General features: G+C 53.0%; 1 protein-coding gene across 10 annotated transcripts in view; it reads right to left on the bottom strand.

The window, feature by feature from the left end:
- TRAPPC9 (trafficking protein particle complex subunit 9) overlaps positions 1–12,218 on the bottom strand; it is a 388,310-nt gene that overhangs the window by 287,662 nt on the left and 88,430 nt on the right. For all 10 annotated transcript variants that reach the window (XR_003038034.2, XM_059893290.1, XM_059893289.1 and 7 more), the window contains 4 exon segments: positions 9,374–9,459; positions 5,853–5,979; positions 3,799–3,931; positions 1,680–1,843 (listed from right to left, as the gene is read on the bottom strand). Coding sequence is in view for 9 of the 10 variants with exons in the window: in XM_059893290.1 (XP_059749273.1) it covers positions 1,680–1,843; positions 3,799–3,931; positions 5,853–5,979; positions 9,374–9,459 (510 nt within the window). In the remaining variant the exon portion in view is untranslated.

Here is a 12,218-nt window from a genome sequence, read left to right as displayed (position 1 = left end):
ACGGAGAGGGGACGGCAGCCACGGGCGGGCGCGTGGAGAGGGGACGGCAGCCACGGGCAGGGGGAGGAGACGGCAGCCACGGGCGGGCGCAGTGGGGAGGGGACAGCAGCCATGGGCAGGCACAGCAGCCATGGGCAGGCCCAGCAGAGAGGGGAATGGCAGCCATGGGCAGGAGCAGGCACTCACACCGCAGGGTTCCAGCTCAGAACTCAAACTCAGGATCAGAGACGGCCTGCGGGCCAGGAGAGAGGGGCAGACAGACAGACACAGAGACAGAGAAGGCAGAACACCCACTGGGGAAAAGGACAGAGGGCCGGCACAAGAGTGGACTCTCAGAGGAGGACCACAGCAGAGGCGTTCAGCGTCGCTGGTCATCGGGGAAATGCAGATTTCTCCCCCTCCCCCGCCCGCACCGTGGATAAAATGACGACGACAGCCTGGAGCAGAGGGCCCGTGGGGCAGCTGCTACTCCCCCAGGGTGACGGCGCCACTGGCCTCTGGAACAGCAGTTCTGAAGCCCCTCGCCCGGCATCGGACCCTGGAGACGCTCTCGGAGAGGACAGGCTCACCGCCAGAGCCGGGGCACCGCTCTCGACGGGCCAGGTGTGCCCAGGCTCCCAGGGGACACCTGCTCACCTGGCTCCTAAGTCAAAAGCAGCTGAACACGGAGTCCCACCAGCTTGCTCTCCCTGCGCTGTGCTCGTCTTTGGTCTCCGCGGACGGTGCAATTTCTCTAACTTCGTTAGATGAGCTGATCTTATTTCCACTTACTACTCTCAACGCCCAGCCCTCCTCCTACACAGCGTATCCCCCTTCGACCAGTACCGCTCACTCACCTCACTGACCACCCTCTGCGGCCTCCCTCTGCTCCTAGAACATGTCAGGACCACCTCCCCTGCTCACCCAGGAGGGAGCTGAGGCATGTGAAGGATAAACAGTGAGCAAATGCTGAATCCAAAATGTAACACAGTCTTGGGAGCCCGAGCTACGTGTGCCTTAGAACTAGGAACGGCATCACTGGAAGAGGGGTGCACAGGCTCTGAGTGCTGAACCCACAGCAGGCACTGGGCTGGGCGGACGGGTCCCAGATAGTACTCTTCCGAGCCTGCACGTGCTCTTCTTTGCTCGCTCATTCCAGGACACGCCTGCTGAGCACCTGATCGGTGTGAAGAGCACAGGCGATACAGAGGTGTGTTCTGCACTCCGTCACCTTCCTCTGTGAGCTCTTCATGCACACTTAAGATAACAGCTTTACAGAGGTGTCAAATTAAAAGTGGGAGAGGTTTTTAGACTTTCGGGACGCTGGTTATCTATAGGGTCTCTTCTGACTCACAGACTTACAAAATGAACTTATGGTTGCTGGTGCGAGGGAGGGATAGTTAGGACTTTGGGAAGGTCGTGAACACACTGCTACATTTAAAGTGGATAGCCAACAGAGACCAACTGTATACAGCACGGGAAACTGCTCAGCGTTCAGTGCCAGCCTGGATGGAAGGGGAGTCTGGGGAGAGCGGACACAGGTGCAGCTGCGGCTGCGCGCCTCGGGTGCTCACCTGAAACTACCACAATACTGTTAATCTGCTCACCTCGATACAAATGGTGTGGGTATTTTAAAAAAAAGCAAGGTGTCTCTTCTGCAAATACACATTTCTGCAGTCAAACCTACGACAAGCCCCTACCTTTGGTGGTGAGGATTTTTGAGGTCACTTCCAGTTTCTCCAGTGGCTCCATCCCAATGTTCTCCAGTCTCACAACAAGCTGCTGGGTTTCCCCATTGTAAAGCTGCACAGACACATTAGTAGATATTTCATCACCAGAGGAAGGCTGTAATGAATGTGCGGACCTAAAATAAGAGTAAGAATTATAATCAATTTTAGAAAAACAGAAAAAAAATTGATGGCATTTTAGAGTCATGCACATCACCACACTTAAGCACTCCAGACACACAGACTAGGGAGCCGTGGCTTCAGCGTGGAATTGGTGCCCAGCAACCAGGAACTCCAGGGCGAGTCGCTACACGCTGAGCACTGTCCACACACAGACGGCCCTGGGTCACATGATGGCTCTCACTGGCCTTACTGGCTCATGTGTGTATGAACCGTAAGACTAACTGTTGCATCGTGGTGAAGGCAAAGGTGAAACAATGAATTAATTCAAATGATCCCTGAGCGTGCTGCTTGCTCAAAAAATTTTTAAATCTCAGAAATGCCCTGGGAAAATCCACAGACTGAAGGAGAAAACTCAAATGAACCCTTTGAAATGATAACGTGGGAGCTGCAGGAAAAGACAAGTGGAAAGCACAGACAGCAGCCTCCACATCCCAGTAAAATCAACGAGCGATGCTGGCAAACCCCTAACAGGAGCAGGGGCAGCTGGCGGGCCCTTGGCACCGGCTAGGCGGGGCCCTGGACCACGCCGGGTACAGCCAGAGACCCCGAGGCTTGCCCAACGCACCTCTGAGGTTGCAGCACTGCAGCCCTGGTCTGAAACTCTGGCCTGAGTCCTACTGACCGTCACTCAGCCCACAGCACTCATCACCCTGGTGTCCCCTTCCCAATGCAAGAGGCAAAGCCACTTCCAGGCCAGGAGGTCACTGTGACCACAGGGAGGAGGCTCTGGAGACAGAAAGGGGACAAATGCCAGCCATCAACGGGGGAGGCGCGTGTGGCAGATGGAGTCAAAAAGCACATCCAAAGCCCGTTCTCCAAAAACAACAGCATAGAGGATCAACGTGAACTCCTTGGCATTTTATATCTTTAGAGCTGTTTGTGAGTCAAGAAATAAATTTTCTCTGTCAAGTAAGGATAATTGACTCCAGTCCTCACTGTAAGTGACGTCTTTCCACATTTCATCACAGAGTCCTCCTCAAGTGAGAACTGTAGTCCATCTGGATTTGCAGGGAAGGTATTTGGAAAAACTGAAACCCAGCTAACACAAGCAGAGAGGGTGCTGGCCCCTGGCACGGCGGGGAAAGAGCAGGGAGGAAGCAGAAGGCGGGCAGCACACAGAGCAGGCGGTCGCGAAGACCGCGTCCCCCACGCCGGGCTCAAGCTGGGGGTGCGGGGGAGGTGGGCGAGGCTGGCACTGAGGAGGGGCCCACTGAGTAGGCGACTGAGCCTTCCAAATATCCCAGAAAATGCCGTGACACATTTAGAAAGACAGCCCAAGGGATAAACAATAAAGCATTATCTGTATGAGCAAAAACTGAGACAGTCCCAAATCCCAACAGCAGGGAAATGAATGGGGATGTGATTCTGAGATGGCTTCATGACGTACTTTTTTAAGCAATTAAAACAGAAAACTTTTAGCTTATGTTATATATTTATGCAAAGAGAAATCTATGATACTAAATGAAATGCAGTATGATCTAAACATACATATATTGTTCAGTGAGCAAACAGTGGAAACACCAGAAAGCATTAAGTCATTCCCTCTGAGATTTCTCTTCCTTCTTTATCCTTTCCTATAATGCTAGAGAAAAAAAAAAAAGGACTGTTTTTATTTTAGAAGATAAGACTTCTTAAATTCTCTTAAGCCTCAACTGTTTCTCATAAAAATGACGTTTCCAAAGGCTAATTTCACATTTTGTTCTGATCTTAGTAAGAAACGCCTCAACTCTGCTCCAGTTTGCCGCAAGCAGAGCGCTGCCTGTTGGTCCCCTGGATACACTAACACTCTGGCCGTGAGGTTGGAGGTCGCGAGGGTAACTCCGGCTCCCAGGCTCCGGCCACAGGGCGCAGCACAGGACTCCCAGGGGCCCTGGGGTCGGCGAGCAGGCCCAGTGCCCGCGGGCGCTACCTGGGCAGAGACGTGCTGATCTGCAGGCGGGGCAGCGCAGGGATGACCTCCACTGTGGAGCCACTGGTCTTGATTCCCGGGAGGCTGTCCAGCAGACAGTCGCTGAAGACGCCAAACACTGTGGTGTGGTAGCCTGGGGACGAAAGGCCAAGGTTCACCCCCTGGAAGGGCTTCACAGCTCACGCCCAAGGGGGCCCCACGGGTGACAGGGGCGCAGGGTCCCCTCTGACCTGAGTTGAGATTCAGGGCCCATCAGCTGCCCGGTGGGCCCACGGCTCCCGAGCTCAACTCCACAGCCTCGTGTCCCCGAGCGGAGGTGAGAGTTGGGCCCAAGGCAGGTTGCATCCAACCAATGGTGCACAAACCATAAATGTCACACAAGTTCACAATCAGTGTCTTATCCCTTCACTAATTTGCTTTTCAAATTTATCCATCCCTAAAATGAAAAGGAGAGCTTGTACTCCTTTCTAGGACATAATGGGAGTTAATAAGTATTTGAAAGAAAGTGATTCAAAATCTTGTGTTGAGAGATGAAAGTTCAAGAGTCAATCATTGTTATCATAACTGTTACGTGATGTGGCAAATCTGCTCAATGTGTACAAACACTGTAATTTAAGATTAGCAAAATTTTCATTTAAGAAACACTCCTCAGGTTAGATAAGCACTTGAAATTGTTTAAGCAAAGGTTGGAAATGGCTTTTGAAATTTGAGGTAATTATTATAAACAACATTCACAGTGTAACAAAATCAAGTAACACTTGATGGTAAGTACCTAGGGTGGCAACTTCTCTGCATCCATATTAAACGTCTACATACTCAACAAGAAGCAAGAGGTACCATGGGGACAAACAGGGCCCTGATACAGCCCCTTGACTTAAAAGAGCTCCAATTCATGGCACCCACATTTCCTTCTTTTTAAAGTATGGTCCTTCAATAATATATCCTCACACCTGGCACGTAGTAGGTCTTCAGTACCCATTTGGTGGCTGAAAGTCAACATTCACTGGGAAAGGAATCTGTTTAAAAGGCGGCTTATAAAGAAAAAATATTAAAAAAAATAATAATAAAGTATGGTCCTTCAAATCCGCCTTTTAAACAGATTCCTTTCCCAGTGAATGTTGACTTTCAGCCACCAAATGGGTACTGAAGACCTGCTACGTGCCAGGTGTGAGGATCCAGCCAAGAAAGCCGGATGCGGCTGGCAAGGAGTGGGCCCACAGGCCATGGTGGGCGTGACATGAAGGAGGGGCTGCCACGGTGGAACGAGGGCAAGGCCGGGCGGGCACCACAGGGGCACCTGAGCCGAGCCTCAAGGCCCCCCAGCAGAGGGACAGCACAAGCAGGGGGCAGGAAGCAGGGCACGTGCCCAGGATGGGAGCCCTCTACACCTGCCCAGATGTGCAGGGCCCAGCGACACAGCCAGAGATAGGGAGCCCTGGCGGGGAGCCCAGTGAAGGCAGGACCACTTCTAGCCCAGGGGCCTGCACTGCGGAAAGGTCACAAGGCCGCACCACAGGAAGAATGAGGGCAGAAAGACCAGTACTGGTGCTTCGGTGAAAAACCCTAGAGAGGGCGGAGGGGCAGAGGGTGTTGACGACACGGGCAGTAACGCAGGGGAGTGAGGGGGAGACAGGAGCAGTCCAGGATGACCCCTGGTGCCTGTCCGGGGACGGGGCCTGGGTCCTGGGTCCCTGGGATGGGACCATGGGGCAGGGGCAACGTGGGGATGGGGGGTGGGGACACACAGAATGTGATGCGCCCTGGAGACAGCCAAGGAGAGTGGCAGGTCCAGGAGAGGGGTCTGGACGGGACAGTAGACAGACGGACTGCCCGAGGCAGTAGGCAGAGATGGAAGGAGAGGAGAGAAGGGTGGCGGGGCCGTAGCCCCAGGGGGAGAAACTCGAGCGTGCCTGTGGTCCGGGAAAGACAGACCGGTGCACAGCAACTGACCCCACATCCTGCGCCCTCTGCGCGGTTCGTCTGCGGCAAACTGTCCGTGGTGGCACAGGAGTCCGAGGCCCCCAGAACCACAGCCAGAAAGGCGCTGTCCTTACCGCTCACAGTGATCGTCCCCGTCGTCTGCGGGACCCCGACGAGCGTCACCGGGTAAAGACCAGACTCAGCCGGGAGGGACAGTGCCGCGGGGAGAGACTCGAACTCCACTCCGCTCGTGAGCAGCCCCTGCGGCGGGCGGCAGGAGACACGGTGAGCGCGGCCCCCACCCTGACCCAAAGCCCCCGCCCAGCCAGCAGGAACACCCAGGACTCAGAAGACAAGGACCCCTTAGTGACGTGAACAAACGATGGCCTGGAAGCATGGTTACAAAACAGTCTTGAAAGGGGCAGCCCCAGGGGCGCCTGAACAACTCCATCTGTAATACTAGCCCCGCTTGACACAGTATGAATGTGTGTGCTGCTTTGCCGTTTTACCAAGTTGGAACACAAACAGAAAGAACAAATAAAATATCCTGCTTACAAACAAAATGAAAAGAATATGACACATGGAAGCGAATCAGTGAGTCTTCTTCCAGTGCGTCTGTGAACCATCAGTCCATCTCTCTAAGAGCTGGGCCCTACGCTTGATGGTGGAGGAGACAGGCTGTGTGGCCTCTGGGAGCCACCCGTGACTGCAGGGCCTCCCAGCGCTCGGGCCCTCTCCTCGGCACTGTGACGGAGGCCCCGGCCAGCACAACAGCCAAGAGAAGAAACAGCATGGAGACAATCATCTACATGCAAAAGCTGCAGAAAAGCCTGTGGTGCCTACGAGGAAACCTGAACTAACAACAGCATTTAGCCCGGTAACAAAGTCAGCATTTACAAAGCAGAAGTGTCTCCATAACCAAGCAATAAGCATATGACAAAACAAAACAGTAAAAATACCACGAACAGGGAGCTTCTCTCCTGGTCCGGTGGCTAAGACTCAGAATGAAGGGGGCCCAGGTTCGATCCCTGGTCAAGGAACTAGATCCCACATTCCGAAACTAAGATGTAGCATAGCCAAATAAAGAAAGAAAGAAAGACTTTTTTTTAAGTACCATTAACAAGGGATCAAAAACACCCCCTACGTTGGAGTAAGCCTACCGAGAGGTGTGAGAGTCCTGCCCTGAAGCCTGCAGAAGACGGCAAAGGGGCAAAGAAGACCTACATGAAGGAGGGAGTGCTGCGGTCCATCCCAGGAGCGGACAGGTGAGGGGACGCTGGTGCTGCCCTGAGCCACGTTCTCACGGGGGAGGCAAGGACACGGATGTGGAGGAGGCGAGGAGAGCCCTGTGGAGATGGAGCGGACCTGAAGGGATGACTGCAAGGTCGGGATCTGTGAAGTCTGCATCTGTGTGTGTGCGCACTTGGGCACACGTACATGTATGTACACACACGTGCAGATGCATGTGGTAGGTACGCGTGAGCACGTGCCCATGTGTGCGTGCATGCCCACTGTTTCTAACTCTGTCTGCAGAAAGCACCCAGAAGCAAGGCTCCCTTAGTGACAAAGAGCACACCTGCGCCCAGAGTTTGCATACATGTATGTACACACACGTGTGGATGCATGTGGTAGGTACGTGTGTGAGCACGTGCCCATGTGTGCATGCATGCACACTGTTTCTGTCTTCAGAAAGCACCCAGAAGCAAGGCTCCCTTAGTGACAAAGAGCACGCCTGCGCCCAGAGTTTCTATACATGTATGTACACACACGTGTGGATGCATGTGGTAGGTACGTGTGTGAGCACATGCCCCTGTGTGCATGCATGCACACTGTTTCTGTCTGCAGAAAGCACCCAGAAGCAAGGCTCCCTTAGTGACAAAGCGCACACCTGCACCCAGAGTCTGGGCAGGAGCTTGCAATGATCTAACTACGTGAGAAACAGACAATAACGTGGCCAAGAATGGAAGCGGAGAAACCATTAGGTGGCTCTTGTCTCCAGGCAAAACACACTCACATTTGACTTCTTTTTAAAACAGCTAAAGCAAACACGGCCCGCCGTGAGCACTCGCTAAATGTGACAGCGGATGCATGAGGTGTGACTCTTCCCTGTGCCGTTTCCCACGCTTGAAACATTTCATAATGTGATTCTTTAATTCTGAACATGATTTGTGGGCTATCTCCTAGTGGTAAATTTTATTCTTTCTTCTTCCTCATTTTTTGATAAAAGTACATATTACTTTTTAAAATTAATTTATCTGTGTGTGTCAGGACTTTGTTGTGGCACATGGACTCCAGTTGTGGAGCAGGGACTTAGTTGGCATCTTCGTTTCCTGACCAGGGATTGAACCTATATCCCCTGCATTGCAAGGCAAATTCTTAACCACTGGACCACCAGGGAAGTCCCACATGCAGCTATTACTTTTCAACCAGTTAAAATTAAACCTAAAAAAAAAATGTATAAGAAACAATAGGCATATGATACTTTAACCACTTTAGGGAAAATTCTCTGAACAACTCTCAATGTTATTCCTGGCTTAGGCCAGGAGACAAAGCCACTGCAAGGCCTGACCAAGAGCTAAGCCCCAAGGCTGGCATGTTCTTGTGCAAAAGGAGGAGGAGGGAATGCTCATCCTAATAGGTGGCTCTCATATGGGGGGACCTCAGGTTGCCCACTCAATACTCAGCTGAATTTCTAAGAGCTTCAAGTTTTCCACGTTTTTCCAACGTGGAAAAACCATGCCTCATGCCAGAGGCCCAAACATCATCTTAAGTAACTACCAGTCTGCCTGCGAGCTCCCACTCATCCTGTGTCCTCAGCGGGGCCTCCCCGACCCTCCATGTGGGTCCCACAGCCCCTCCTGCACCCTGACCACGGGGCAGAGGCCTGGCCTGACACGTGGCCTAGGCACTCAGCAAGCTCTGAACACGAGTCATAAAACCCAAGAGGAAAGCATCACCTGGCTAACAGCACCCTTCACATATCACAGGGAAGTAACAAAGGGGTCCCACACAATGATTAAGCACGGAGAAGACTTGCAGGACTGGAATCCACCTAGTGCATGCAGGGCTTTCCTCTGGGAACACAAGGTCCAGCGAGGAGAACCACACAAACCTCCTTTCCCCGACTGCGGAACTAGGGGAGGAGTTTCAGCAGACACCATTGCAGAGGGGGTACTTAACAGTGTGCACAGACACACAGCCTGAACACCTGATTTCAAACCCGAGGCAGATTTCACATTAGTGCTGCAGTCATTTATTCCCTTATAAATAAAGAGGCCTTGGTCATCTTGTCATCTTGAGCAGTGAAGCAGCAGTGAGGTTGAGTGGGGGGCACACTACAGACTTTGTAACCTCGCTAATCTCATATGAATTTCAACATGATTATTTCAAATATTTCATTCAGTCAACTCAGGTCTGTGTGTATTCAAATCTGAGATATCTTTTGTTCACTGATCCACAGACGTACTGAGGACCGAGCACTAAACACACGGGGATGCAGGACGCGGTCTTCATTCACAAAAAGATTATAATCTTTGGCAAAACAAATCTTAAAAACAGACAGATATCATAAGAAGTATGACTCAAATACTAAGAAACACGTATCAATAGTGAACTGATGTTCAGCCCAAAGGGGCAAGTGAGTGGTGATACGCACCATGTTTTCAACTCGGAGCTCGAACGGCATCGGGTTATACACCATCAGCTGCACTTCACACACGTCTCCTTGAACCCACTGGAAATCTAGAAATACACACACACAGAGGAGTCCATGTGTTAGCTGGTGTTCTTGCACGCTTCCCGTGGCTTCAGATCACTCCTCTGGCTACTTCCCAACGAAGCAGTGGCATCATGGCCATCTTGAGAGACGCAGTTTAAAGCTACGCTGCTGCTGGCTTTCTCCAAAGCCGAGCCCGTTGTCACTGCCACCTGGACGGCCTGTGACTGATGCTTCTCTTGCTGGTGCCAAATGCAGCTTCCCGAACCTGGCAGTAACCGGATGGCACAGCTCCCGGTGGAGCGCCACCACTCGTCACACAGGCCTTCTCAGGCCCAGAGGCTGGCACTCAGGAAGACGGCACCGTGGCCAACTCTAAGTGGCACAGAGAATGGTTCCTCTCTCCCCTCCTGAAGTCTGTGAGACCAGACGGTGGCACCTCCTCCCTGACCACTCCCAGGCCAGCTGCAGCTCAGCACGTACAGGAAGTAGAATTCTGAGATGACCCCCAGGACCCCCGACCCCTGGTGTATATGCTGTCTAATCCTCTTCCCCAAGTGTGAACACAAGGATCGGTTATGTTCTGTAACAAAGGGGGAGGAGGTTTTCATATGTGACGAGGGCCCCCAAGCCTTCAAAGCAGTGGGCTTTGAGTTAACCCAAGGGAGATTATCCCAGGAGAACCTGGTCTTCTCAGAAGAGCCCTGGAAGGGAATCTGCTCACCCTGAGTGAGAAGACTCAACACGTGAGCAGGTGTGTGGAGGAGGCCTGGTGGCCAGGGTCTGAGAGCAGCCGCGATGACCTGAAAGTGGTCCAGGTGACACCCAGCAGGTGGACAGGGACCTCAGCCCCACAATCCCAAGGAACCAAGAACCCGAGGGAGCTGAGAAACAGACCCTGCCCAGTCGAGCCTCCCGATGAGAACACAGCCCCAGCTGAGACCTGGATCTCAGCCTGCAAGACCCTGAGCAGAGGCCCACGCTAACACAGGCTGCACTCGTGATGCAAACAGTGAGAAAAATGCATTTGTGCTCTTTAAGCCACAAAGTCGGTGGTCATCTGTGTGCAGTCCCCACCCCCACTCCACTGCCCTCTCCTCCCTTTGAGATACTCCACGGGGCAATTCAGAAGGGACTTGACAACCAAGCGAGCTGCAGGGCAGGAGCCACTGTCCAGCCCTTGGAAGGCTGTCTCTGACTCCGCATCATGCCCTGGTGAGGGAGGCACCACAATCCCATTGTTACAAGGCAGGGACCAAGGTCCAAGCAGGTTAACAAATGTGCTGGGAATCACACAGCCAGGAAGTGGTATGGCAGGGATTCAAGCCAGGTCTCTGAACTCAGAGAAGTGTCTAGAATGGACAGTGGTGGATAAAGGCCTTCTCCTAGAGTAGACACTAAGATTTACTGACCAGCATTCTTCAGCTTCATAGGCTTTCATAAAGACACCATTTTCCCCCAAACACTTTGCACCAGGCCCTCGCACAGAGACTAAGAGAGGCTGCGCCAAACCTGTGGCATCCTGAAACTGCACGCAGTGAAGAAGCAGCCCACCAGGCGAGCTGGCTTTTAAAATGCCTGTGCAAGCAGGTGCCTGTATGCGGTCTTAACAACACGGTGCAGTGGTCAGCAGGGCACAGATCATCCTCATCCACCAACAAGGACACAGACAGGCTGAACCATCCATCATTCACGGCCCTGACAAATGAGGCCGCCGGGCCCACCTCCCGTCTGCCTGGCCCCACAGACTTGGCTGCTCTCACACTGCTATTCCCCGCTGGCTCCAGAAACCCAGCTCTCCTCAGCCACCTCAGGCTGAGAACTCCTGCTGCAGGGCACAGGGCTCCCAACCCGCCTTCAGCAGCACCCCGAGTACATCACTGCCTCAGCGGTCAGCACCCAGCCCTTCCTCACAGCCGAGGAAAACGTCATTTGTTTTAACAGGTTGCTGCCTGATAGTGAAGGAGCTGTTTGTCTTCTCTGTCATGGTCAAATGACCATCATTTTAAAATTCATTTTCCTGGGGCGCTGAAAGGAATCGTTTATACTCACACAGTCAGAGTCGCTAAAGGTAAACCTAAGATAAATCTTTATTACAGGAACAGTTTTAATGTCTGACAAGAGATCATCTCCTTCCCGGGTCTTAGCGTGCCACAGGACATGCTACAGTCTGTCCCAGAAACCTCGGAAAGGACCAGCCCTGGAGGCTATTAAACAGCCCTCTGTCTCAGGCCCCCCTACAGTGCTACACGGCCCCCGGGCAGGTCTCAGCTGTGGACTAACAGCCTCTTTTGGGGGCTTCTGTCGACAAGCTCATCTCTTTCCACCACGCTGGCTGGACCCATCTGGCAGAGGGCACTCCTGATTTCTCACTGTACCCCCAGCACCTTGGACAGCGCACACGACGCTGCTCAGAGCCTTGAGTGAACAGCACTGGATGCTGTGGTGTTAGCGGCTCCCTCAACCCCTGAGGAGGCCATGCAGTGGGCTTCTAGTGCCCCCTCCCCGCAGAGAGCGCAACTGCAGCCCGGGGAGGCCAGGCAACTGACCGAGGCCATGGGACGGCTCCCGCCTGTCCATCCTCCCAGGCAGCTGCCAACCTTGGGCACGAAGCCCGGCCATGCCAAGTCCTGGCACAAAACCCGTCACCTCTCTGTGCTCACGCTCAGGAGGTGCGCAGCCATCACTGCACGTGGAGTTTAGATGGAAAGACTGGTAAATTACTCCACGTTAGCGCGGAAAATGGTCCCAGGAGCGGCCCCCAGGGTTTCTTCCCCTCTAATAC

Source organism: Bos taurus, chromosome 14, assembly GCF_002263795.3.
Source record: "Bos taurus isolate L1 Dominette 01449 registration number 42190680 breed Hereford chromosome 14, ARS-UCD2.0, whole genome shotgun sequence".
Lineage (NCBI taxonomy): Eukaryota > Metazoa > Chordata > Mammalia > Artiodactyla > Bovidae > Bos > Bos taurus.
The sequence above is the reverse complement of the archived record's forward strand: the minus strand, read 5'-3'. Positions and strand labels throughout refer to the sequence as shown.